This window comes from Delphinapterus leucas, chromosome 10 (genome assembly GCF_059928025.1).
Source record: "Delphinapterus leucas isolate spDelLeu-1000000601 "Yukka" chromosome 10, BTC_Dleu_Yukka2, whole genome shotgun sequence".
NCBI lineage: Eukaryota > Metazoa > Chordata > Mammalia > Artiodactyla > Monodontidae > Delphinapterus > Delphinapterus leucas.
In genome coordinates, this window is record NC_143138.1 from 61,177,022 (window position 1) to 61,204,209 (window position 27,188).

General features: G+C 41.8%; 1 protein-coding gene and 1 long non-coding RNA gene across 2 annotated transcripts in view; one reads left to right on the forward strand and one right to left on the reverse strand.

Annotated features, from left to right (window-relative positions):
* The window catches only part of MYRIP (myosin VIIA and Rab interacting protein), a 174,186-nt gene extending 160,449 nt beyond the window's left edge, over positions 1 to 13,737 (reverse strand). The window contains exon 1 of the mRNA XM_089918170.1: positions 13,278 to 13,737. Coding sequence (XP_089774296.1) covers positions 13,278 to 13,387 — 110 coding nt within the window. The 5' untranslated portion in view covers positions 13,388 to 13,737. The remainder of the gene's footprint in view (positions 1 to 13,277) is intronic.
* The window catches only part of LOC149748256 (uncharacterized), a 349,957-nt gene that overhangs the window by 285,956 nt on the left and 36,813 nt on the right, over positions 1 to 27,188 (forward strand). The gene's annotated exons all lie outside the window — the stretch shown is intronic.

The window sequence follows — 27,188 nt, forward strand, 5'->3', positions numbered from 1 at the left end:
AAGGGGAAAGCACCTTGCTTTATGAAAAGCTAAACCCTTAAAGCCATTTGAACTTACTAAATATATATGAAAATTTAAAGAGGACTCTAATTATTTAATTCATGGACCGGATACACCGGCCTAGAGCAAGGCAGGTACATACCTCACCCTGAGTTCTTATGAGTCCTTACTATGTTCCAGAGGCTGTCCGCAGGGCTTCCCATGTACTAATTCATTTAACCTCCCACACTCTAGTCAGGTATCCTCATCATCCTCATTGTACAGTGGAAAAACTGGAGGCTCAAAAAAACGAAGGAATATGCCCAAGGTCACATGTCAGGTGAGGATCCTCTGGTTAAAAAACAAACCAGCATCAGTGAACCTGTAGTTCTTATGTTTTCAGCAAGACAAGTAGTGCCATTGAGCATCTAGCATTAAATACCACTCCCGTGCCTCTGCTCTGAGATTCATGTAAAATGAATAAATACTGTATGAAGGAAGGAAGATTTAAAATACAGTCGACAATGAATTGACTCTGTCTCCTCCCCCCTCCCTCCCTCTCTCTCTCTCACTACACATACCCCTAAGCACGGCAGGCCGTGTAGGATATTACGGGTCTACTTCAGGACCACACAAAGCTGTTTATGCTCTCAGAGAAACAGAAGCTTTTAGGATCTGGTTCAGGATCCACTCAGCTAGATAAAGATGATGGCAGGGGAGGTGACCCAAGAGAGGAAGAAGGGGAAGGTAGGAAGGGAAGGGGGAGTGTCAGAAGGGCAGGGCCACATGGCGAAAGTCCGGGGCCTAGAGAAATGCAGGTCCTCTGGGGTCTGTCAGCTGTAGCGCAGGGAGGGAGACAAGCCATAGCCATGGGTGGTCTGACCTGAGACCTTAACCCAAGCCCTGGTTCAGGACAGGGTGGGCATCTGGCAGGAGCACTCAGGTAGGCTCCAGCTCCGATGAGTAGGGCAGTGGGGCAGGGGAACCTGCAGATGGGATTTGGGGAGCAACACAAAACCATGTCCCTCCAAACAGGCAGCCTTGGGAAGAGGAAGCCCGGGCTCCAGGCACATTCCTGGCATGGAAAGGGGCAAAGTCACAGCCCAGGCCATCTTATGCTGTGTAGGGAATGGGCCCTGGTAGCTGTGAGATGCTCAGCCTGGAAGATGTAAAAGGCAAGCTGAGCACTGCAAGGTGGGAGCTGACTATGGGTAATCGTCACAGCTACAGGGGCTGACCACACACGAACATTTGGGGGAACATGGCAGAGGCCAAGGACACATCATTCTAGTGCTAACTCCAGAGACTGCTGGAACCACAGACCCTGCCAACCTCCTATGCAGGTCACCTCATCTGCAAACCCAGGATCCGGCTAGACACACAGGAGTCAGGTACTCTAGCTCTAGCCTGAGGCCTGGGGATAAGAATCAGCCAGACCTAGGAGGCTTGGGTCCTAGGCCCACATACATGAATAGCTGATGCAGGATGGGAGCCCGTGAGTCAGGCCAGCAGGGGGTGGTGAACTGCAGAGGACTGGGACTCACTGGGCACCTGGGGCCCAGCTCTTCTGGGCATTTAAGTCATCAACCAGACATCCACAAGGGAATCTTGAGGCTGGAGCAGAAATCTCTCATCTGAAAGAAGGAACTCATTAAAAGTTATTCCAAGAGTCAGAGAGGTTCATGAATTTACTTCATGATGGTATCAACTTAGAAGCTGATCCAGGAGATGGGCCTATTTTCTTTCTCTCTCTTTTTTTTTCTATCCTCACTGACATTTTTTATTTATTTATTTATTTATTTATTTATTTATTTTGCGGTTCTCGGGCCTCTCACTGTTGTGGCCTCTCCCGTTGCAGAGCACAGGCTCTGGACGCGCAGGCTCAGCGGCCATGGCTCACGGGCCCAGCCGCTCCGCGGCATGTGGGATCTTCCCGGACCAGGGCACGAACCCGTGTCCCCTGCATCAGCAGGCCGACTCCCAACCACTGCGCCACCAGGGAAGCCCTGACATTTTTTTAATTGAAGTATAGTTGATTTACAATGTCATACAGCAAAGTAGTTCAATTATGCATACACACACATTCTTTTTTAATATTCTTTTCCATTAAGGTTTATCATAGTGGAACTGTGCACCTCAGATTGGGACTTGAACACATGGGGCCAGAACTCGAACCAGGCCTAAATGCAGATTGGAACTTGAACCCACATGGCTGGGACTCGTACTGGGCCAAAACCCACAGTCTTCCAACTGAGATCACACACCTGGTTTCAGGTCTTAATGAAGTTCAGGTTCCTGATGTCTCATCACAGAAAATTCAGTGGGAGACAAAGTGATAGGTAAGAAGTGGATTTATTTAGAGAGAAACACACTCCACAGACAGAGTGTGGGCCATCTCAGAAGGTGAGAAAAGCACCAGGGTATGGAGTTGTCAGTTTTTATAGGGGTGGGTAATTTCATAGGCTAATGAGTGGGAGGAGTATTCAGCTATTTCGGGAAGGGGTGGGGATTCCCAGGAATTGGGCCACTGCCCACTTTTCGATCCTTATGGTGGCCTTGGAACAGTCATGGTGCCTGTAGGTGTGTCATTTAGCTTGCTGATGTGTTACAGTGAGCATATACTGAGGCTTAAGGTCTAGTGGAAGTCGACTTGTCTGCCTCTTGGACCCATTTGGTTCTAATCAGTTTATGTCATGTCCTTGGGCTATGTCATTCTTTCAAAGATTGTGCCCTGCCCCCTTCCCTCCTGTTTTAATAGGACATTGAACATGGCTTTCTGTGCTATACAGCAGGACCCTGTTGTTTATCCATTCTATATATAATAGCTTACATCTGCTAACCCCAACCTCCCACTCCATCCCTCCCCCAACCCCCTCCCCCTTGGCAACCACAAGTCTATTCTCTGTGTCTGAGAGTCTGCTTCTGTTCTGTAGATAGGTTCATTTGTGTCATATTTTAGATTATACATATAAGTGATACCATATGGTATTTGTCTTTCTCTTTCTGACTTCACTTAGTATGATAACCTCTAATTCCATCCATGTTGCTGCAAATGGCATTATTTCATTCTTTTTTATGGCTGAGTAGTATTCCATTGTATATATGTATCACATCTCCTTTATCCATTCACCTGTCAATGAACATTTAGGTTGTTTCCATGTCTTGGCTATTGTAAATAGTACTGCTATGAACATAGGGGTGCATGTATCTTTCCAAATTATAGTTTTGTCTGGATACATGCCCAGGAGTGGGATTGCTGGGTCATATGGTAATTCTATTTTTAGTTTTCTGAGGAACCTCCATATTGTTTTACATAGTAGCTGCACCAACTTACATTCCTACCAACAGTACAGGAAGGTTCGAGATGGGCCTGTTTTCTTCAGGAGCTGAGTAAGGAGGTGAAGGCAGGGGCCTGTTTCCAGGAACTGAAGCAGGTCATGGGGACAAGGAAATTGTCATTCCACTAGCACAGCACAGGGTGAAGGTAAAACTCTGATGTCCACAACGTACACCTGTGTTCACCAACTCTGCGTTTCAGACCGTTTCTGGCAAAATGCTTGTGGACGTGCCTGAATTACTGCGGTTGAAGAAAGCTGCTTTCACAATAGCTGCAGAAACTTTCTTCCTTATTCTCTTTCAAGTCCTGAATTCTTTGTGCACCAAATGCCAAATAAATGCTTTCTGGAGCCAGAGGTCTGAGGAATGAAAGTCCGGCCAAGAATTAGTACCACAAAAGCTTTATCAGAGCCCAGCAGAATTGAGCCTCTGACACTGGCAGTGGAAAAGCAGATAAGATCAGGAACTTAGAGCCACAAAAGCAATCTAGAATATTGTTATTAAAGAATATGGGATTATGGGGAGAAGGTATCCAGAATTTACAAATTAGTAACCATACATCTTTGAAGGGTTACAAATTAAAAAGTAAATAAGAGCATCAGTATGATTCTTTTTCTACATTATAAGTCCATTTGCAGCATCAAACTCTCTTGGCCATTCTTAAAAGCAGATCCCCACAGGCGAATATGTGATATTCATATCACTATATTCATATCGCTATCCATATCACTTTTATGGTACCAGAGACATTATACAAATTATGAATATGAGGACATCCTAAGGCCACTTTCTTATTTCAAAAATCATGACATATACTTGGTCAACCATTAATTTCAAAGAAACATCAAAGGGTTTATTCCATTCCGAGATGGCAAGCTCTCTGTGGTGAATATGGCACGATCACAGTGTGCTTTCCTTTTAAACTGTACAGGAAAGCCAATACCAGGCTAGTATTCTGAGATCACCTTCACATGGCAGATATAACAGCTGTTGATAGCAAAGGCCAACGCACAGCTGGGTAGCTAAGGCATTTGCTGGATCTTTCAGATACCTACAAACCTCAAAGAAAAGGACTAGCCTTAAACAAAATTGGGGAAGAAAGCTTACTTTCTGATCCCATAAATTCCAAATTGCTTAACCTAGCATTCCAAACCAGTGCTGGCCAATAAAAATATAATGTGAGCAATATATATAAAGTCTTCTAGTAGGCACAGTTTTAAAAAGTAAAAAAGAAACAGGTGAGATTAATTTTAATTATATATTTTACTTAAAATGTAATTTTAGATACATTTCAATATGTTTTCAATATAAAATTATTAATGAGATACTTTACATTCTTTTTCATACTAGAGCTCTGAAATCCAGAGTAATTTAGACTACATCTCCGTTTGGATAAGCCATATTTGAAGCGCTCAGTGCTACATGTGGCTAATGACTACTGTAATGTCCCAGTTACCCTTCCCCATATCCTGACTTAAACCCTCCTACTTTCCCATCCCTTGGAATGTTACCCCAGGTTTTAGCAAGCACAGGTACCAGATTTTCTAAGATGGCCCTAATTTCACCCATTCTGTCCCATGACACCTGGGTCCCCTTGTTTTCAGTACCAAGGCAGTGTGATGTCCTAGCTCTGGAGTGACACTGCCTAGGTTTGATTTTACCTTTCACTCTGTACAGCCTGGGCCAGTTTTAAGCTTCTTTTTAGAGCCTCACTTTCCCCATTTTGGAAAGAATATCTCTTTTCTCATGGTGGCTGGGCATGGGAGGGGTTGCTATTCCTGGAACACCACTCTTCCATACGATGAGCAATAGCGCAAAAGGGACTGTTGTCAAAGCGGTCACTTCCTCCACTGCCCCACCACAGCTCCTGATTGGGGTTGAGAAAACATGCCCTCTTTTCTATCCATATCACTTCGCTCAGGATGCTCCCTGGTGCACAGACCTTTGTTTCAATCCACTTAAAGAATCCTGTCTACCTTCAGGGATCAAATAAATGCACCTCTCCTTCAGGAAGTCTTTCCTTTTTCCTACCTGCCATCTCCAAGATGAAAGTATTCCCATGGGTCTGCCATAATGCTTTTATTTCTCACTCTCTATAGCATCCTAATTATTCATATCAGACTTAGCTCACCTTCTGGACTTTTTCTCAAGGGTTAGGCACTTATTAACTTTGTGAACCCCTCTCGCCCTCCCCCACTCTTTCATCCCCCTCATGTTTCCCCAGGAGGCTCCTGACATTCAATATAAGATTGTGAAGCAAATGAATGGATATCCAATAGCTTTGATGTAATATATGTGACCTTTTCATTATTAAAAATACCAGTAATAAGTAAAAAGGTGATTTTTAAAAATCTGTGAGGTCTGCTCTAGCTTTGAGATTGATATGCTCTATGGTATGAACGTCCTGCTTCTGAGGTCCTCACACCTGCCCTACACAAGTCTCCAGGACCATTCCTGGTGTCTCCTAGTTGCTGGGCCTTCCCCCATCACAAAGTGACTCAGACAGAGCTGTGTCCCACTTCCCACTCCACCACACAGTGCACCTGCTTTGGGCTCTGTTATTTCAGAGCCCTGCCGGGTGACTGGCCAGCCAACCTGATCTAGCAGTGCAGAGGAAGGAACTCCTGCCTTGCAGCATCCTCTCTCTGAGAGAGCAGATGCATCACTTGGACAGGTTAGTGCCACACAGTGTTATTGTGGCCTCTCAGGAGCTACAAGGGGCCAGTGAGGAGATGCAGGGCAGATGCACTCTGTGAAGGCATAGGTATTTCATAAACCACAGGGCATATTTATTCCAACTGAGTAAAGACGAGGCAATCTGACTTCCAGCTTCGAAGAAGTATATGACCAGGAGTGTTTGTTAATTAATTCGATCAATTTAATTGTCCAAACTAAGGACCTTGAGAACAAAGCCATTTTACTTTTTGAAAAAGAAACTTCTTGAAAAATTAAGTTCTCATAATAAAATTTTAATTTATTTAAAATGAATTTTGAACGAAGATCGCTAACTCATTTCATTAAAAGCACTGTGTTCTTTTTATTTTGTAAAATCGTGATTAAACCTCAAAGGAGTTTCTGTATAACAGACTAGAAACACAAAGCACTTCTAGTTTGGGGGAGATGCTCTGCTTTCCTGCAGTGGTCCTTTCACACCCCCTGGCAGCTCTTAGTTATTTTCTCACTTAGACTGGACTCTTGGGGGATGGACGATTGCCCTCACATCCTGTCACTGAGGTGGCAGAGAGAGCACAGGCCATGTCAGCAAGTGAGTAACAGAAACAGGTCTCCAAGTGCATTAATCCCCCTCTTAACGCAGGCCCAAGGAGGAGGAATTTACACACTGCAGCTGCTGGGCTACAGCCACTGAGCCTCTCAGAGAAAGACTAGATGGGAAGTGCCCTGCCACTCATGCTCTCCGTCCTCCCCTCCCTTCCTTTCCCTGGCCTGGCCTCTCCTGGGCCCCGCAGTCCTTGGCAGGCAGAAGCACACTCTCAGTTCAGCAAACCCTGACAATTAATGGCCTGTCACAGTTACGGGAAACCATTTCATCAAATCTAACCACTGCTCCCCCACAGACCAAGTCCATTAGAGCACCAGCAAATCTTTGGAAGTTACCCAGATGCTAACTAGCTTCTGGCCAGCACATTTTAAATGAGAAACTTTAAGCCTGTGGCTATCTCATAAACATCTCAATCTGAACACCAGAGTACCATGCAATTAACACTCATTTTAAAAACCAGTTTGCAAATGCGCCTGACAATATAAAATCACAGGGTATAAATTATGATTCTACTGTAAGTCTGGAGATCTTTCCACAGGTGTCTTCTACTACACGAGGGGCCAGATGGCCCCAGAAACTATATCAGTCAATGTAATACTAGGCTATGCTGCTATAACAAATAAACCCTGATGCCTCAGTGATTTATCCCAACAAAAGTTTATTTCATTCGGACACAAAGTCCCCTGCTGGTCATCAGAAACTCCCCTCTATCTAGTGTCTTAGGGGTCAGGCTCCCTCCATCTAATGATGTGTTAAGCAGTGGTACAAGGACCTATATCCACTTCTGTGTGACCCCAGAGCATGCTTTGGGTACACTTTGCACACAGGGAGTACCCTTCATGTCTCTACCTCCCCCAGCCTCCTCCGTGGCCCTGACCAGCAAGTAAGTTACTGTGGCCAATAGGTTCCAGATGGCAGACTAAACAAACACTTAGTGTCCTCCCCTCCTTCCCAAGACTCCTTTAAAATGACAGTGAAGAAATAAAAGTGTAATTAATTCATAAAAGTGAAAAGAAAAGGAGGGGACCAATGAGCCACCTGCAGATTTCAATGAAGTTCTGGAAAAGAGAGCAGCAAACACTATTTTCAATCATAATAACTTAAGGGCTGCCTATTGATTTTCAACATTAGTGTCAACCTCTGAACAAAGCAAGAAAGACTCAAATTTATGTTTGCAGAACAGCCCTTGAATATGTAAGACTAAAGGTACAGCAGGGACAGATGTGAGATAAGGAAAGTGGAAGGGGTGGTTGATGGAAGGTAGGGATGCCATATGCATACTAGCTATACGAATACGTGTGCTGCCAGAACCAAGAAAGGATGGTGAATGTGGATGGAACGAGACCCAGAGGTTTCTGTATACGGTTTGTTTGAAAGATGACCAATAGAAAACCAAACCACAAATAATATAACCATCAAGAAACAAAAGGTAAAAGTAGTCTAAGTAAGTGAGCAAAATCCCCACCATTCAGAACAGAGAAATGAAAGACTATCTAAAATTGATACATCGAGAAATAGCAACATAAGCATATTTTTTTAGATTTATGGAGGTAATGCTAGGAGGACTGCAGAACTAAGGACAAAATCGATTAAACAAGGAGCGGAGGACTGGTGCTTTTCATTGTAAGGTCTTTACCATTTTGTTTTTTAATGTTTGCATGAATGCATCTGATAAAAAAGAAAAACAAAGAATAAAATTAATCAAGTATAGTGTGTATTTTCTACACATTTACCTGATTCGTCTAGACCCCAAGCCCCTGGAAGTAGGAGCAGGGGTCAACATGTCTTTTGTTCTCCAACGTGCTCCATCTACAGTTTTAATACTATGGTGTGTCCTGGAAAATGCAATAAACACTCTATTGAACTTGTTTGTACATAAGTACCCCCTCCTCTGTCTGCTGTGGCATGTCCACTATTCTTAGGCCCACCCAATCCTCTGTCTTCCCCCCAAACAGTCCTACTATGCGTATAGCCTTTAATGGGATTAAATGTTCAATACCCCACATCCCCAGTGCTGGGAATGCACATAATCTTAGTGAAATGGGGTCTACAGAGTCTCTTTATATAGGAAGACCTATGACTATGCATATACACAACTGATATACCCAGTTGTGGTGTGACTGTGCTCGTTAGGGGGTGAGGTGGGGAGTGGGGGACAGGGCTCTTCTACCTGCACATAAGAGCAGTTTTGAAAAGGCTTAATCCAGTCTGTATAATTCAGAGGCTGTGGGAAACAGAATCCTGGCTCTACCCCAATTAACTGTGTGATTCTGAGAAAGATTTGTAACCTCTCTGTGTTTGGGTGCCTTCATGTAAATGGGGATCCTCCTTACGGGGACTCCTATGACGAATCAATAATATGAACTGTGCAGAGCACCCAGGGCAGTGCCCGTTCACAGCTTTTATATCTTCTAGTTATCTTTCCATGAATTTATTTCCTAATTGTGCTGAATGCTTCAGCCCCACTCTCTCTGTTTCCCTTACCATCATATGTTCTGAGGACATTTAATTCACATTTTCACCACTATTTACTACATTTTATGTCAACACTGAAGAACAGATCATTAGAAATACTGTGTAACCTCTACACCCAAGACCTACCCTCACAAAACCTAACCAGAGAAACTAGGTAAATAAGGAACAGCTGGCCGGGAGAAAAGAAACACAATTCAGTTTGAAACCTTAAGATAAAAATCTTCCATTCTGCGTCTTATGCTCACTGAAGCAAATATTAAAGAATTCAAAAATACTTTCTGTAACATAGCTTCGAAGACTCTTTCATGTCTCCTAAATCCAGGCAATGCAGAGAGGCAAGGAAAGGTTTGACAATTGCAGTGGTTTTGAGTTTGGATTTACTACACGTGTTTTGGGCTTAGTTCTACTACTTTGGACTTTGTTCTACTACTACACTCCCCCTGGCTCCCTCCCTCCCAGCTCCTCTGGTAACATAAAGGCACATCCCTGAATCAGAACTTGCCATTTGTTGTTCCCTCCACCTTGCTTGATAGTACCCCAAAGAGCAGCCCAGCTCCCTCCCTCACCTCCAGCAAGTCTCTGCTCAAGTCTCATCAGAGAAGTCTTTCCCAACCAGCCCGTTCAAAAGAGAGCACCCTGCCCATCCCTGGCCAGTCTCTGTCCCCCTTCCCTGCTTTACTCTTCTTCATGGCTCTCACCACTACCTAATACACATAAATATGTTTGTATTTATTTACTTCCTCTCTTTCTCCGCCCTCTAGGGCAGCACTAGCCAATAGAAATATATTGTGAGACATGTCTAATTTTAAATTTTCTAGTAGCCATATGAAAAAAAAGTAAAAAGAAACAGAAAAAATTAATTTTAATGTCTTTTCTTTAAGTTTGTATATCTAAAACATTGGCACTTCAAAATGTAATCAATATAAAAATTATTAATGAGATATCTTACATGTTTTGGTACTAAATTTTTGAGATCTGGTGTGTATGTTACACTTACAGTGCATCCCAATTCAGACTCACCCCATTACAAGTGCACAGAAGCCACACGTGGTCAGTCGCTACAGTATGGGTAGCACAGCTCTAGAATATAAACTCCGTGGGGCAAAGACTTATTTTGCTCACTGTTATGTATCCAACAGCTAGAACAGTGCCTGGCACATGGACTTTTTAAAAATTAAAGTACAGTTGATTTACAATGTCATGTTAATTTCTGCTGTACAGCAAAGTGATTCCGTTATACATATATATACATTCTTTTAAAAAATATTATTTTCCATGTTTTTTTAAATGTTATTTACTTTTTATTTATTTATTTTTGGCTGCATTAGGTCTTTGTTGCTGCACATGGGCTTTCTCTAGTTGCAGTAAGCAGGGGCTACTCTTCATTGAGGTGTGTGGGTTTCTCACTGCGGTGGCTTCTCTTGTTGCAGAGCACGGGCTCTAGGCGCGTGGGCTTCAGTAGTTGTGGCATGTAGGCTCAGTAGTTGTGGCTCACAGGCTCTAGAGTTCAGGCTCAGTAGTTGTGGCGCACGAGCTTAGTTGCTCTGCGGCATGTGGGATCTTTCCAGACCAGGGCTTGAACCTGTGTCCCCTGCCTTGGCAGCTGGATTCTTAACCACTGTGCCACCAGGGAAGCCCCTCCATTATGGTTTATCATAGGATATTGAATATAGTTCTCTGTGCTATACAGTATGACCCTGTTGTTTATCCATTCTATATATAAAAGCTTATATCTGCTAACCCCAACCTCCCACTCCATCCCTCCCCCCAGCCCCCACCCTCTTGGCAACCACAAATCTGTTCTCTATGTCTGTGAGTCTGTTTCTATTTCATAGATAGGTTCATTTGTGTCATATTTTAGATTCCACATGTAAGTGATATCTTATGGTATTTGTCTTTCTCTTTCTGACTTACTTCACTTAGTATGATAATCTCTAGTTGCATCCATGTTGCTGCAAATGGCATTATTTTATTCTTTTTTATGGCTGAGTAGTATTCCATTGTATATATGTACCACATCTTCTTTATCCATTCATCTGTCAATGGACCTTTAGGTTGTTTCCATGTCTTGGCTATTGTGAATAGTGCTGCTACGAACATAAGCATGCATGTATCTTTTTGGATTAGAGTTTTGTCTGGATATATGCCCAGGAGTGGGATTGCTGGATCATATGGTAATTGTATTTTTAGTTTTCTGAGGAACCTCCATACTGTTTTCCATAGTGGCTGTACCAACTTATATTCCCACCAACAGTGTAGGAGGGTTCACATTTCTCCACACCCTCTCTAGCATTCGTTATTTGTAGACTTTTTAATGATAGCCATTCTGCCCGGTGTGAGGTTCTGATTGGCATTTCTCTAATAATTAGCAATGTTGAGCATCTTTTCATGTGCCTATTGGCCATTTGTATTTCTTCTTTGAAGAACTGTCTATTTAGGTCTTCTGCCCGTTTTACAAGTGGGTTGTTTGTTTTTTGTTGTTGAGTTGTATGAGCTGTTTGTATATTTTGGAAATTAAGCCCTTGTCAGTCGCACCATTTGCAAATATTTTCTCCCATTCCGTAGGTTGTCTTTTCATTTTGTTTAAGGTTTCCTTTGCCATGCAAGAGCTTGTAAGTTTGAGTAGGTCCCATTTATTTATTTTTGTTTTTATTTCTATTGCCTTGGGAGACTGACCTAAGAAAACATTGGTATGATTTATGTCAGAGAATGTTTTGCCTATGATCTCTTCTAGGAGTTTTATGGTATCATGTCTTGTGTTCAAGTCTTTAAGCCATTTTGAGTTTATTTTGTGCATGGCGAGAGGGTGTATTCTTACTTCATTGATTTACATAAGGCTGTCCAACTTTCCCAGCACCACTTACTGAAGAGACTGTCTTTTTCCCATTGTATATTCTTGCCTGCTTTGTTGAAGATTAATTGACCGTAGGTGTGTGGGTTTATTTCTGGGTTCTCTATTCTGTTCCACTGATCCATATATCTTTTTTTGTGGCACATGGTTTTTAAATCAAATAACTACTTAATTAACAGATTTCTTGTCTTCCTTCTAATAAGCACATATTAAATATATACGATATGGGAAAAAAACATGGTGGAAATAAAGTAAATTACACTAGAGTACTTAAAAGTAAGGGAGGTAAATATTCTACAGAAATAGAAAGTCTGAGAAACTCCAAGGGCAAAGGAAAACAACCCATGTCAATTTTAAGCAGAGTGGGAAAGGGCATGGTTACAGCTGAAATGGGGCACCACCCTGGAGGACTGGAGGCAGGAGGATCATAGAGAAGGTTACTGCAACGACTGGGATGAAAAGTCACAAAAGCTGGACTGGGATAGGGGTGGGAGAGATGCTGAGGAGGCAGAAATAACAGGGCCTGGCCCTGCCCTGTGTGGGGACCAAGTCAGGGGAGGAATTATAAAGACTGAGGTTTTGAGCTCAGTGGCTAAGGAAGGAGACAGTGCCATGACAAACCTGTGGAATCCCAAGGGAAAACAGGTTTATGGAGGAGGGGAGCTCATGATGACTTGCCATCAGGTTCTAACACACAAACCCCAACACATGACCGCATTTCCATCACTCTGACTTCTTCCAAATTTAGGCAGCAACAGTACTTCCAAGAACATCCCACGAGGAAATACCAACTGCAGAGGAGTCACAGGGCCCCCCTCTCTGGGTCTCAGCTTTTCCCTCTATAAAATGAGGAGGGTGATGCTGAGCCAGGTAACCCCATCCCAGCCTGGTGGTCACTTTCCTTGTACCAGGTCTTCAGAGCTCTCTTCCTGCACCATGGTAGCTGAGAGCTCTAACAGAAGATTGTGCAGCTATGAATCTAATTCTCCCATTTATATAACACTTTGGTTGTTCTTCAGTAGTACCTGCCGACAAGAAAATTAAAGGCAGGAGCAAGCTCGAAACAGCCACCGTCAGCACGAACTCCATCCATTCTAGAGCTAATAATTTACAGGGTGAGCAGCTGAACGCAAGCTTGACTGCGAGTGTGAACAGCCTCATTTCTGAGCTGACATTGTGAAGCCCAGTGTTGAAGCTGGCCAGCCTGACTACAGAGGGAAGGACAGTCTTCTTCTGTGTGTTTACATGACATAAAGGCTTTGAGTGTAGGGCTGGCAGCAAGGAACACTCAGGAAGCCTGTTCCACTTGTCCACATATGGTTCACTGTACCCAGGTGGGAAATAGAAGCATCTCACCTGAGCCGCTCTTCCTCTTTCTTTCGGAGATTGAAGTCTCGCTGAACCACCTGGAGAACATGCTCTGTTTCATCATCGGTCAGACCAGACAGGTCCAGCTTCCTCCCCATGATTTAACACCAAACACAGACAGTGGAACGAGACCTGAGAAATCAAAGGAGAGACCACAAATTGAGGGCAAGATAAAAGTCCTCCATGGATAAAATCAACCAATGTTGTTATTAAACAAAATTAGACACAGTGTTTACATAAGATAGTATCCTGCTCTGTCCTCAAACTCAGCAAACATTTACAGACAACTTCAGCAAGACTGTGGAGAAAAAGAGAAGGTAACTGGTCATCAACGGTGTCATTTATCCCAACTCTTAAATTAGAAAAAAATAGATAAATTATTCTTTTTGATAGAATGAAGTGTACATGAGACCTGGTGTGGATTTCTACAAAACACCAAAAGACAATATCTAAAACTTCTAAAGTTCTATGGTTTGAAGTTTCAAATTTTAAATATCACACATAATTGTAAGATAAAATAAATCATACTTAAAAAAAATCATAGGGGAATTCCCTGGTGGTCCAGTGGTTAAGATTCTGGGCTTTCACTGCTGGGAACCCGGGTTCAATCCCTGGTCTGGGAACTAAGATCCTGCAAACCGCATGGTCAGGCCAAATAAATAAATAAAAATGTAAAAAAAGAATCCTATATATACTATATCCCTTGAAGTTTTTATCACATGACTATGAAATATAAACTAGAAACCAATAAACTCTCCTCTGCAAAAAAAAGATATATATATAGTAAAGTAATCTTTTTAGACATTTTCTCAGAACTAGAAAAGATGATATTTCAAAGACACACCTCCCAGAAGTGCATACCTAAAAATTATGGGAAACTATTTTTGTGTGTGTGTGTGTTTGGTACGTGGGCCTCTCACAGCTGTGGCCTCTCCCGTTGTGGAGCACAGGCTCCGGACGCGCAGGCTCAGCGGCCATGGCTCACGGGCCCAGCCGCTCCGCGGCACGTGGGATCTTCCTAGACCGGGGCACGAACCCGTGTCCCCTGCATTGGCAGGCGGACTCTCAGCCACTGAGCCACCAGGGAAGCCCGGAAACTATTTTTTTAAAAATCATTTTTAACGAATGGCTGCACCCAGGGATGAATCAAATACATAATTCCAAAAAACTACCCAGAACTGAAGGGCAGCACAAACATAAATGTAAACATTCTCAACAAAATATCAGTGGAACCAATGCAGCAAGATTTCAAAAGCATTATTATATAACATGACCAAGTGAGTTTTATCTAAGCAATGTAACGTTGTTTCAGCATTCAAAAATCAATCAGAGTAATCTGCCACATTAACAGAATAAAAGGGGAAAATCATCCGATCATTTCAATAGATACAGAAAAAGCATTTGACAAACTTCCATGCCCATTCATGATAGAAACCCTCTGAAAACTAAGACTAGAAGATACTTCCTCAATCATATAAAAGGCATTAAAAAATAAAAACAACAAAAACCTACAATTAACATATTCAATGATGAAAGACCGTTTCCCCCTAAGATCAGGAGAAAGGCAAGAATGACCACCTTTACAACCTCTACTCAATACTGAATGTCTTTATTATAAAGCTACAGTAATCGAGGCAGAGTGGTATTGGCATATAGGTAGGTGTATTAATTGGCTAGGGCTGCTGTAGGAGAGCACCACAGGCTAGGTGGCTTAAATAACATAAATGTATTTTCTCACAGTCTTGAAGGCTAGAAGTCTGAGATCAAGATGTCGGCAGAGGTGACTTCTCCTGAAGCCTCTCTCCGTGGCTTATAGGTGGCCATCTTCTCCATGTGTCTTCACATGGTCTTCCCTCTGTGCACATCTATGTCTGAATTTTTCCTTCTTATAAGGACACCAATTATATTGGATTAGGGTCCACCCTAACACCTTCATTTCAACTGAATTGCCTCTTTAAATGTCCTGTCTTCCAAACACAGTCACAATCTGAGTTACTGGGGTTAGGACTCCAACGTATGAATTTGGCAGGGGACACAACTCAACCTGTAACACTTCACCCTTTGCTCCCCCAGATATCTTGTCCTTCTTACATGTAAATTACATTCACCCCATCCCAACAGCCACCACAGTCCCAACCTATTGCAGCATCAACTCGAAGTCCAAATTCTCATCTCATTATTATCTAAATTAGGTATAGGTGAGACTTGAGGTATGATTCATCCTGAGGCAAAATTCGTTTCCCATTGTGAACCTGGTTACCAGTTACCAAAATAGAACAGTGAGGCAGGCATGGGATAGGCATTCCATTCTAGCTGGGAGAAACTGGAAAGGAGAAAGAAGTCTTAGGTCTCGAGCAAGTCTGAAAGCAGGGCAAATTCCATTAGAATTTTTAAAATTAAGTTATACTTGACATACAGTACTGTATTAGTTTCAGGTGTACCCCATAGTGATTCGATATTTTTACACATTATGAAATAGTCACCACAATGAGTCCAGTTACCTGCGTCACCATACGAAGTTGCTACAGTATTATTAACCATGTTCTCTATGTGTACTTTTTTCCATGCATAATCTCTGATTTGTTATTCTTTTAATAATTATTATCCCTGTGTGTACTTTACATCCCCGTGACTAATTTATTTTATAATTGGATGTTTGTACCTCTTCTTCCCTTCACTTATTTCATCTGTTCCCCCGACCCCCTCTTCTCCAGCAACCACCAGTTTGTTCTCTGTATTTATGAGTCTGTTTCTGTTTTGTTTTGTTTGTTTAAGGCTCAAGGATAATCCTCTTAGGCTCCATGCTCTGTCCTCTGAGCCGGCCAGGGTGGCTGTCCCACCCCCTTGGCCCTGGGTGTAGCCACAGCAGCTTGGCCCACCCTTGGTAATTGAGGAGGGACAGCCCCATTCCCCAGGTCATGGTGACAGTGGCACCCCTGCAGACCTCTGATTTGTCTTCAGGATCATTCTTCCCTTTTCCTGAAGGATAATGCATGTTTGTAGCCAAATAGCTCTACTGGCCCATCCTGTAGACTCAGAAATCCAGCAGCCTTCCCTCATTTGTCCTGTCTCTGTTTAGTCTAAGCTGGCAATGTTTCTGTTGATATGAATTCTCAAAAACTTTGTCAGCTTCCCATGCAGTTCACAGGGGCCAAGCCATCAGACAAGAGGTTCTCTACAGATCTGTCCTGAATAACTGCATCTCTATTCCCGGCTTCTGCTGCAATGGTTGACTCGATCCGTGAGCCACACTCTAATCTCTTTAGCAAATGGTTGTCCAGCCACACCCCTGTTGCTCTCTACAGACAGACTTTCTCATTTTTGCAATATGGATAGACAGAATTTTCCAAATCTGCAAGTTCTGGTTCCTTTAGTGTGACAATTCCTTCTTCAATTTACCTTTCTCATCTCACATCTTATTATAGCAGCAAGGAGAAACCAGTCTTTAATACTTATTTTAGAATTCTTCTCAGCTAAATATCCAAGTTCATCATCACTTACAATTCTACTTTCCACAAGACACTAGAACACAATTCAACCAAATTCTCTGCCGCTTTATAACAAGGAACAGCTTTCCTTCAGTTTCCAATAACATCTTCCTCATTTCCGTCTGAGACCAGTACTTCTAACATTCATTTCTACTAGCATTCTGTTCATGATGATATATGCGTTCTCTAACATGAGAGAAGCTTTCTCTGCAGCTCTCCTCTTTTCTTTCTTATTTTATTTTACTTTTTGGCCACACCGCCCCGCATGTGGGATCTTAGTTCCCCCACAAGGGATCGAACCTGTGCCCCCTGCAGTGGAAGTGCAGAGTCTTAACCACTGGACCACCAGGGAAGTCCCTCCGTTTTTCTTCCTGAGACCTCACTATAATCACCTTTAACATCCATATTTGTACCAATAGTCTCCTCAAGGCAACCTAGGCTTCTTCTAACATACACCTCAAAACTCTTCCACCCTCTACCCTTAGCCAGTTCCAAAGTCATTTCCACATTTTTATACAGAATAAGAAACAGAGATGGCAAATACACATATAAAAAGATGCTTAATGTCATTGGTAGCTAGAGAATTGCAATTAAAACCATATTTCACACCCACCAAAATCATCTTTATCAAGTGTTGACAGGAGGTGGGACAATTTTGATAGAGTGAGTAAAAATTGGTACAATCTCTTTATAACACAATTAGGCATCATTTTCAAAGTTGAAGATACATGTACCTTATGAATTAGCATTTCTGCCACACCTAGGTATATTCCTCAGATATAATCTTGCAAATATGCACCAACAGATAGGAATCAGGTTGAATCATAGGAAATAAATAGGAGCCTATAAAAATGCTTATTTCACATAGTTCAGCCTAACAGAAGAACATTAGTAACAGTCACGTTCAAACTAGCAAAAAATAAGAGAAAACAAATAAGTAAAACCTGTAAACCACCCCAAACATCCACAAGCAGGAAGAAGGATAAACAAATATTGTATACTTGTTTCATACCAATGGAATACTCCAGTGCAAGGAAAAAGAACATTCTGAAGGTATATTCCACATAGATGAATCTTAAAAACATGCTGTTGAGATAGAGAAGCCACATATATATGCATGTACAGCATACAAACAGTATGACTCCTTTTATATAAAGTTCAAAAACACAGAAACTCAAGAATACATATAATTTTAGGAATAAATGTGATAAAACTATACAGAACAAAATGGGACCTCTGTGGAGGAGAGAAAAGATTTGGCTAGGGATAATCACATTATGGGTGGGGAGAGTGCCTAGAGCACCTGCTGGTCTGAGGGAGTGAATTAGAAATAAGGTCCCACCCCTAGGCTGCTCAGGAAAGGGGAAGCTTCATAGCTGCCATCTTCTAGTCTCCCAATGAGCAGGGAGAAACAGATTAGAGGGCACAGGGAAAATGCAGACCGACTTCTTGCTTTCAAACACCCCATTAAAGGTGATAATGGCACTTTGGAGTTTCCCAGAAGGTGACATGTCTGCCCCCTTCATTTCACTTCACTGGCTTTTGGTTCCTGAGAATTCCAAATGAGATTCTAAGATGCCCAGTTAGTACAAGACAGAAGTGACAGCTCTGATCATATCAAATCTAAAAAGAATGATCAGGACTCAAGAGGGGTAAATGGTTTCTGTAAAGAAATAAATAAAGTAGCTGTAAATGGATAAGACAGAGAATAATGAGAAACCCTTTTTGGGAAATGGTAAAAGCTTCTTCCCTTTTCTACAGGAAACACAATTAGATTCCCTGCACAAGAGAAAGAGCATCGTTAGGGCTGGAAAAGCCTCAATGTCCATGAGTCAAAGGTCACAAAAGTATGACTCTTTCATTGCCCAAAGGGAAGTGATTCCCCAGACACAAAACCAGTTCAGATGCTCTGACTTCCAGACCCGTGCTCCTGCCCCTGGATTTCTCTGGTTTATACTCAACTAAGATGGTAGCAGAGAGAATACATTTTAAAATTTAGTAATGAGAAAATTAATAAACTTCAAGATTTAATTATATCACCATTTCCCTAATGTGTGTTTCTCAGGTCACTGTTCCCACAAGCGATCTGAGAAAGGAGAGCTCTGTGATGAAATAAAGGTGAGAAATGCCTCAAACTGTATTGCCCTCTGAGGGATACACAGTGCATATAAGCTTATCAGAACCTCTAAGAAGTCTGTCACTAAAGAACCAGTCTGATTTTGTTTATCCCTGTAGTTCTCAAATGCATTTGTCTACAGATACCTCTTTCTTTAATAACAGCTACCTCTTAACACCCAAAGAAATGACTATTGCGGAATTATTGCCATAAGTCCATCCCATGATGACAAATTCCAGTAACTACTCTAATATAATTACTGAATTGATTTAGCTGGGGTTTTTATGCGATTATCATAAGAAGCTACAGAGTTATATGAGCTTTAGAAGAAGCTGATGACTTAAAAAGGAAAGCAAATGGAAACAAATTTAAAGATAGAAAACCAAAATAAAGGTAGAATTGTTTATACTATTCTTGGCTAGAACAACTAGAGGAAGGATACAGATACTTCTGTAGGAAACTAGTAAGCACAACCTTGCAAATGAAAAAAAACAGACATTCCAAGAATATGAAATACATACATAATGGGAGGTTCATAATGAAAGGTCAATGTCTACACAAGCAACATTGTAGAAAGGAACCTAGAACAGATGAGTCAAGGACAAATGCATGCGTGGGATCTTTACAAATACACAGTGTGTGTGTGTGTGTGTGTGTGTGCGCGCGCGTGTGTTTGGTGGTGGTGGTGATGATGATGATGCACCTAATACAAAGAGAGAAGTACAGAGACTAAATTGGACTATCCAAAGTCCTAAGAGTAATAAAGGGTGAATACTACTAGGGCTTCCCTCTTTGACCATGGCTAGATCTTGACTAGAACTGAAAATAAATTTCTTGTTCCTACAAAGGAATCGAAATGTTAGGGCTATCCCATTTAAGGCACTTGTTATCAGGGGGTAAAAAAGGAAAAGAACTTGCCTGGGAAGGAAAGAAAAAAAGCACAAATGATCCGATATGTACTTTCACTGCGACTTTCTTTGGAGCAAGTGGTGCTTGGGCTGTAAGACTCACTGATCTTCACCTTCAAGGGTGTTATTCCTGCCATGAACAGCCCATTCTCTGAGACTCATCCTTTACCTGAACACAGGAATGGCCCAGAGGAGACATGGTCACACCACCAGGGCACAGCTGATTGGACCAGGGGTGTCACCTGACCCATACTGGATGTTAGATTCTATCTCCTGGGAATGATATTAACAGGATATTAATGAGAAAAAGGAATTGAAGAATACTGAATAAATTTGGTGGATAACTTCCCAAATTTGATGAAAAGTGTTAATCTGCTCATCCAAGAAGCTCAACAAACTCTAGGTAGGATAAATTCAAAGAATGCACATCTAGACACATCATAGTCAAATGGTCAAAAGCCAAAGAAAATACAGAATCTTGAAAGTAAAACAGAAAATGACTCATCACACATGAGGGATCCTCAATAAGGTCAACTGCTGACTTCTTATCAGGAATCTTGCAGGCCAGAAGGTATTGAGATGATATATTCAAAGAACTGAAAGGAAAGGACTATTATCCAAAACTTCTATATCCAGAAAAGTATCCTTCAAAAATGAAGGATAAATTAAGACAATTAAGGCATTCCAGATAAGCAAAAACAGAGAGACTTTATCACTAGCAGACCTGCCTTACAAGAAATACTAAAGGAAGTCTTTGTAGCAAAGACTGACAGAATTAAAGGAAGAAATGGACAATTCAGCAATAATCATTAGAGATTTCGATATCAACCTTCAATAATAGATAGAACAACTAGCAAAACATCAGCAAGGATATAGAAGATTTAAGCCATATTATAAGCTACCTAGATCTAACAGACATCTACAGAACACTCTACATGATGGTACAACATATATTCTTCTCAAGTGTACGTGGAATATTCTCCAGATAGACCATATATTAGGCTGTAAAATAAATCTCAATACATTTAAAGGAGTTGAATAATATAAAATCTGTTCTCTAACTACAATGGAAGAAAATTAGAAATTAATAACAGAAAGAAATCTGGGACATTCACATGTATATGGAAATTAAACAATGTACTCTAAATAACCAAAGGGTCAAGAGAAATAAGAAAATACCTTGAGATAAATAAAAATGAAAACACATGTACTTATGGGATGCAGCTAAACCAGTGCTTAGGGGTAAATTTATAGCTATAAACACCTATATTAAAAAGGAAGCATCACAAATCACCTTCTACCTTAAGAGACTGAAAAAAAAAAAAAAAAAGCAAACTGAACCCAAGTAAGCAGAAGGAAGGAAATAATAAAGACAAATCAATGGAATAGAAAAACAATAGAGAGAAGTCAACAAAACCCAAAGTTAGTTCTTTGAAAAGATCAACAAAATTGACAAACCTTTGGCAAGGCTGACCAAGAAAGAAAACAAAAGATTCAAATTACTAAAATCAGGAATGAAAGAGGGCCATCACTATTGACTTTACAGAAATAAAAAGGATTATAAAGGAATGCTGTGAACAGTTGTATGCCAGAAAATTAGATAACCTAGATGAAATGAAAAAAATCCTAGAAAGACACCTACAAAAACTGACTCAAGACAAAATAGACATCCTGAATAGATCTATAACTAGTAAAGGTATTGAATTAGTAATCAAAAACTTCCACAAAGAAAAGCGAAGGGCTAGGCGGCTTCACTGGTGAATTTTATCAAACATTTAAAGAAAAATTAACACCAATCCTTCACAAACTCTTCCCCAAAACATAGAATAGGAGGAAACACTTCTTAACCCATTTTAAGAAGCCAGTATTATCCTGATACCAAAAACAGACAAGGATATCACAATAAAATAAAACTATAAACCAATATCCCTTATGAATATAGATGAAAAAATCCTCAACAAAATATTAGCAAACAAAATCCAGCAACATACAAAAAAGGATTATGTACACCATAACAAAGTGGGATTTATGCCAGGAATGCAAGGTTGGTTGAACATGTGAAAATCAATGAATATGATACAGCATATTAATAGAATAAAGGACAAAGATCACATAATCTTAATTAATACAGAAAAGCATTTGATAGAATCCAATACTCTTTCTGATATAAATACTCAATAAACTAGGAATAGAAGGGAGCTTTCTTGAATTGATTAAGGCTGTCTACAAAAAACTCACAGCCAACATCATACTCAATGTGAATGAATAGATGCTTTCCCCCCAAATGTCATGAACACAGCAAGATTGTCACTTTTACCATTTCTATTCAGTATTGTACTGGAGGTTCTAGCCAGGGCAATAGGCAGGAAAAAGAACTAAAAAGCATCTAAATTGGGAAGGAAAAATTGGGATTATCTAAATTCAGAGAAAACATTAATCTCATATATAGAAAATTCTAAGGAATACACATACACAAAACCAATTAAAACCAAAAAACTGAGATCAGCAAGGTTGCAAGATACGAGATCAGTATACACAAATCAATCATATTTCTATACACTATAAATGAACACTTCAAAAAATGAAATTAAGAAAACAGTTCTATTTACAATAGCATCAAAAAAATAAAATACTTATGAGTAATTTTATCACAAGAAGTTTAAGACTTATACACTAAACACAGGAAACACATCCCATGGATTGGAAGACAATGTTAAGATAGCAGAACTTTCAAAATTGATTTACAGATTCAACACAATTCTTATCAAAATCCCAGCTTCTTTTTTTGCAAGAACTGACAAGCTGATCCAAAAATTCATATGGAAATGTAAGGGCCAAGAGAATCCAATACAATCTTGATTGCTAAATGAATGAAAAAATTTAAAAAGTAATTCCCTCTGGCCTATGAATGGCTGTCCCCAGGCATACTCTGCAGACTAAAATTCTACAAGAGACCCTTGCAGAAAAAGGGTCAGATCTGCAGAAAAGCCAGATCAGCTCCAAGCCTAGCTGCACAGGGAACCTATGGCTTCCTATAGTCTGGATGCCATCACCCTGAGACTGCCAGGCATCAGCTCTTAGAGCCCCTGTGACCTCCATCTGAACCACTGACCCTCCTGATACCTCATGGAGGCTCCAAGCTCATGGTATTTGAGGCAAAACTTCCTTCCCCATTAAACAGAAGTGATACTATGATTTTATTTCTGGCAAATGAGAGCAGCTCTAGAAGTTGAAAATTGGTGGGGAGATCTCATTATCCCTATCCATTTGAGAGTTGATGGCATTTTCTACCTATTAGATCCTGGTGGAAACTTCTTCAGAAGTAAGGATGGTAAAAATGGGGGAGCTGCTGCCACAGCCTCTGCTGGCAACAGGTATTGGGAGATATTTCAAATGGTATTAGATGGGCACACACACCCCCTGAGCACAGAGTGGAAGGAGTTAGCAGGAGGAGGGGGGTGGAAGGGAAATAAAATTGGAGACTAAACCAGTCGTTCTCAACTGAGCACCATATTGCCTCCCAGGAGATAATCAGCAATATCTGGGGAAATTTTTAGTTGTTTCTAATAGGGGTGTGTTACTGGCATCTAGCGGGTGGAGGCCAGGGGTTGCTACTAAACATCCTATGATGCACAGGACAGCTCCCTGCAACAAAGAATTATCTGGTCCAAAATGTCAATAATGCCAAGGTTGAGAAAACCTGGTCTAAATTGAGAGCTACATAGCTGTCAGCCTCTTACTATGTGCTTCCCAGTAGCCCCAGGTATGCCCAGCAGAGTTCACAAAGGGGCCTTCACTACTGCTACAGTACAGGCCTTCACACTGAAATTAAACCATTGGTTCTCCTGGTTTTCAGGCTTCCGACTCAGACTGTAACTGCATCACTGGCTCTCCTGGGTCTCCAGCTGCATATCTTGGGATTTGTGAGCCTACATGATCATGTGATCCAATTCCTTATAATAAATCTTTTTATTTTATACATACACACACACACACATAGAGAGAGAGACACACACATATCCTATTGGTTCTGTTTTTCTGGAAACTCTGGCTAATACAGACACATATACACATTACACATTACTGGCAAATAAATGACCTGGTTTATAAACCTTGATTGCATTTTTTTGGCCTTATCTGCAATGACCAAACTAACAGGTCTGTAGTAGAGCCCAGTGCATTTCTCTGCCATCTTGAATTAGAGCAATGCCTACAATCCCTTGCTTTTGTTTTCTGAGCCTTTGGTCACAGTGGAAGCCCTGCAGTGCCTCTCTTGCGTTTTGTGCTTTTTCTCTGTCTGCTTCCCATCCTTTGGGTGTTTTCACGTTGATCCCTTGCACAGAGGACAGCTAATGAACACTCGATAAAAATACACAGCTCTTCAGCCCACTGAGAATTTCCTCTTCAGTTTCAACTGGATAATGATGCTCTTTGCTCCCTCTATATATAAAAGTCTGGTACACTTCTTCTGACTGTAATAAAAGTGTGTCAAGATAAGAGTTGACAGCTGGCTGCATTTGGAACTTGACCACATAAGACTGTGAAAAAATACGCATTAAAACTTCACTAATTCAGACTTCATCAATTCCAAATTTGTGATCAAACATGGTAGGCTAAAATTTACCATTCCACTTGTTCTCAAAACACAGGGATTAAGACAGTGAATAGTAGATGAGAAAAGGAGAATATTTACCTTCCAAAGAGAGCAAATTATTATCAGGTACTTACTTAGAAGTATCAATTTATATGTAAACAGCACAATTACAGTGTAAGCAAATAACAGCTGCAGAGCCTGGGTTTTTAGTATGCAAACCTCAGAGGGTTCCCCTAGTCATGCACATTGGGACTTAATCTCAGGACCCAGGGTGAGTACTGTTTGTTCACACCTTCAAGGCTGGGACAGCTGGCGATAAAGGATAAAGGATAAATCAGGCCCAAAGTGGTAAGGGCTACCTGAGGAATGGGCTGGGAGTCACTGCCCCTGGATCAGGGGAAAGAGGGAGGGCAGGAGCCAGAGATGGAGAGACTTCCGGGTGTCGGTCCTGCCTCGGCCAGGGCCCTTAGGTGGGGCAAGGGTTGGCAGGTATCCAGGCTGAGGGAGGAGCACAGGCAGAAGCTTCCCTTAGCGATGGGCATATCACTCAGTATGTCTGCTGCAGGATTGCAGAGGGAGTCTGTGAAGCTCTGTTAAAGAGCTTGGACTTCACCCGAGGGCCCTGGGAGCCACTTTAGGGTCCTAAACAGGCGAGCAACCCGAGATAACGGCGTTTGTGCTTTCCTGGGGTCACACGGGTCGTGGTGGGAAACTGGGATGGAGGTGAACAGGGACAGAGGCAGTCACCTGGAAGCCACTGCAGTTGTCTAGGTGGGAGCTCGAAGTTGAGAAGAAAGCAGAGAAAATGACTCAAAGCTGCCTATTTACTCCTTGATTAAACTCTTGCCTCTTGGAAAATGTTCAGGCAGGTCAAAGTTCACCTCCCAATGGGCAGTTCCTTCCCTCTCCCTCCTCCTTCCCAAGATGGCATCTGGCAGGAGAGGCAGGCTTTACTGCTCTTGGCAATAAAGACCAGTACACACAGAGTCCTTCTAGGCTGGGCTCTGCCATGGGGGCTGGTCTGGTGTCTGGACTATAACTATGTAAAGGGGGAACTGGTCTTCTTTGTCCTTTGTCATGAGTGGCATGCTCAGCTGTTACTTGTGGGTTACTTGTGGGTTGGTGACATTTGTTTGTTGATTGATTGATCTGAGAGCAGCCTATCAAAAAGAACTCTTGCCAAATTTCACCAAGTCCTGCCACAGTGCTGTTACTAAGTGTCAACTATTCTGTGCCAAATAAGATCATCCCAAATGCCTACCAAATGTCTAAAACTCAATAAATGACTTTGAAACTCAGAGATATAGTCTATACATGAGTAGAAAGCAAAATGGCCTCAATAAGCTAAAGGAAGACAAAGAAATAGAGATAACATCTTAAAGAAGAGGAAATGAAATGTATGGAAATAGTAAACTCCCAAATGAGGGGTACTTTTCAAACGTGTGGTAAAAAGTCAGTTTCTAAACCAGCTCCCACTGTAATTCAAGCCCGGTGTGCCAAGACCAGACATCTGTGCCCTAAGCAGCGCCTCCTCCAGGCCCTAGAGTGAGACAGAATCAGCACACTGCCTCTCCAGCAGCAGCCTCAGTCCCAACCACATATTTAGCCTGTTGTTTCTCTGATGGGTTGTTCTAGACTGTCTACAGCTGTTGTTTTATTGTTATTGTTATTATTTTAATCATCAGTTAGCCTTTCAGTAAAAACAGAGGCTTGAAGCTTGGCAGGAGTTTCTGCATTTTGGAGACGACACATAGAAACATACAAGTACGCTGCTCTCAGCCATTTACTATGTAAACTGTAAGCATCCAGTTTTGAGTGGGGCCCAGAGCTAGAGAATATTTACCTTCCAAAGAGAGCAAATTATTATCAGGTACTTACTTAGAAGTATCAATTTATATGTAAACAGTCCAGGCGGCACTACCAGAGGCTCTGTCCCTTGGTTTATGCAGGACCCAACAGATGCAATGATATCAAAGTGTCCACAGCAAAGAGAGATGCCATACAGGACCTCTGGGAAGCTCTAGGAGAAGCACCGCAAAGGCTTTCAAGGGTGTGTTAAAGCAGAACTACACCCTCCTCTACAAGTAACTATTCTCCTTTTGAGAAATAGCTCATGCTTGCTACCAGGCCCTGGTACTGAATGCCTAACTAGGGGACATCAAGTGACCATGTGACCAGCAGAAGCTAGCTCTGAGCTGCATGTTAGGCTTGGCGTGCACAGTAGGGACCCGATGTCAAGTGGAAATGCTATATAAGAAACTAGACCCAATCTGTTCCAGAAGGTGTAAGTTGCATGGGCAGGTGACTCAGACTCCCGTGTCTCCTATGTCTGCTGCTATGTCTCCTCTCCCTCAATCCACAGCTACGTCCTCATAGAAAGTTCCTGGTGATCAACCGACATAAGAGGAAAAACCTCAGTCTGGATTTGTGGTTGATTCTGTAAGAAATCACTGACACCTGCCCGAAGTGGACAGCTGCAGCATTACAGCCCCAGTCAGGGGTGACCCTGAAGGATAGCAGTGAGGGGCCACCCTGCTGGTGGGCAGGATTTCAAGCCGTATACTGATCTTCCACATTGTCTGGACCGAGAGATGTCTGGAAGAATGGAACAGACATCAATTCATGGATGGTAGCCAACAGAACGGCAGATGGGAAAAGAACAGGTTTGGGAGATCAATGACAAGGAAGTCTGGGAAGAGGTGTGTGCAGATCTCTCAGAGAAGCAGAGCGTGATGATATTTGAATATCTATGCGGAAGTTCTCAACAATCCGGTGGACAAGAGGACACCCGAG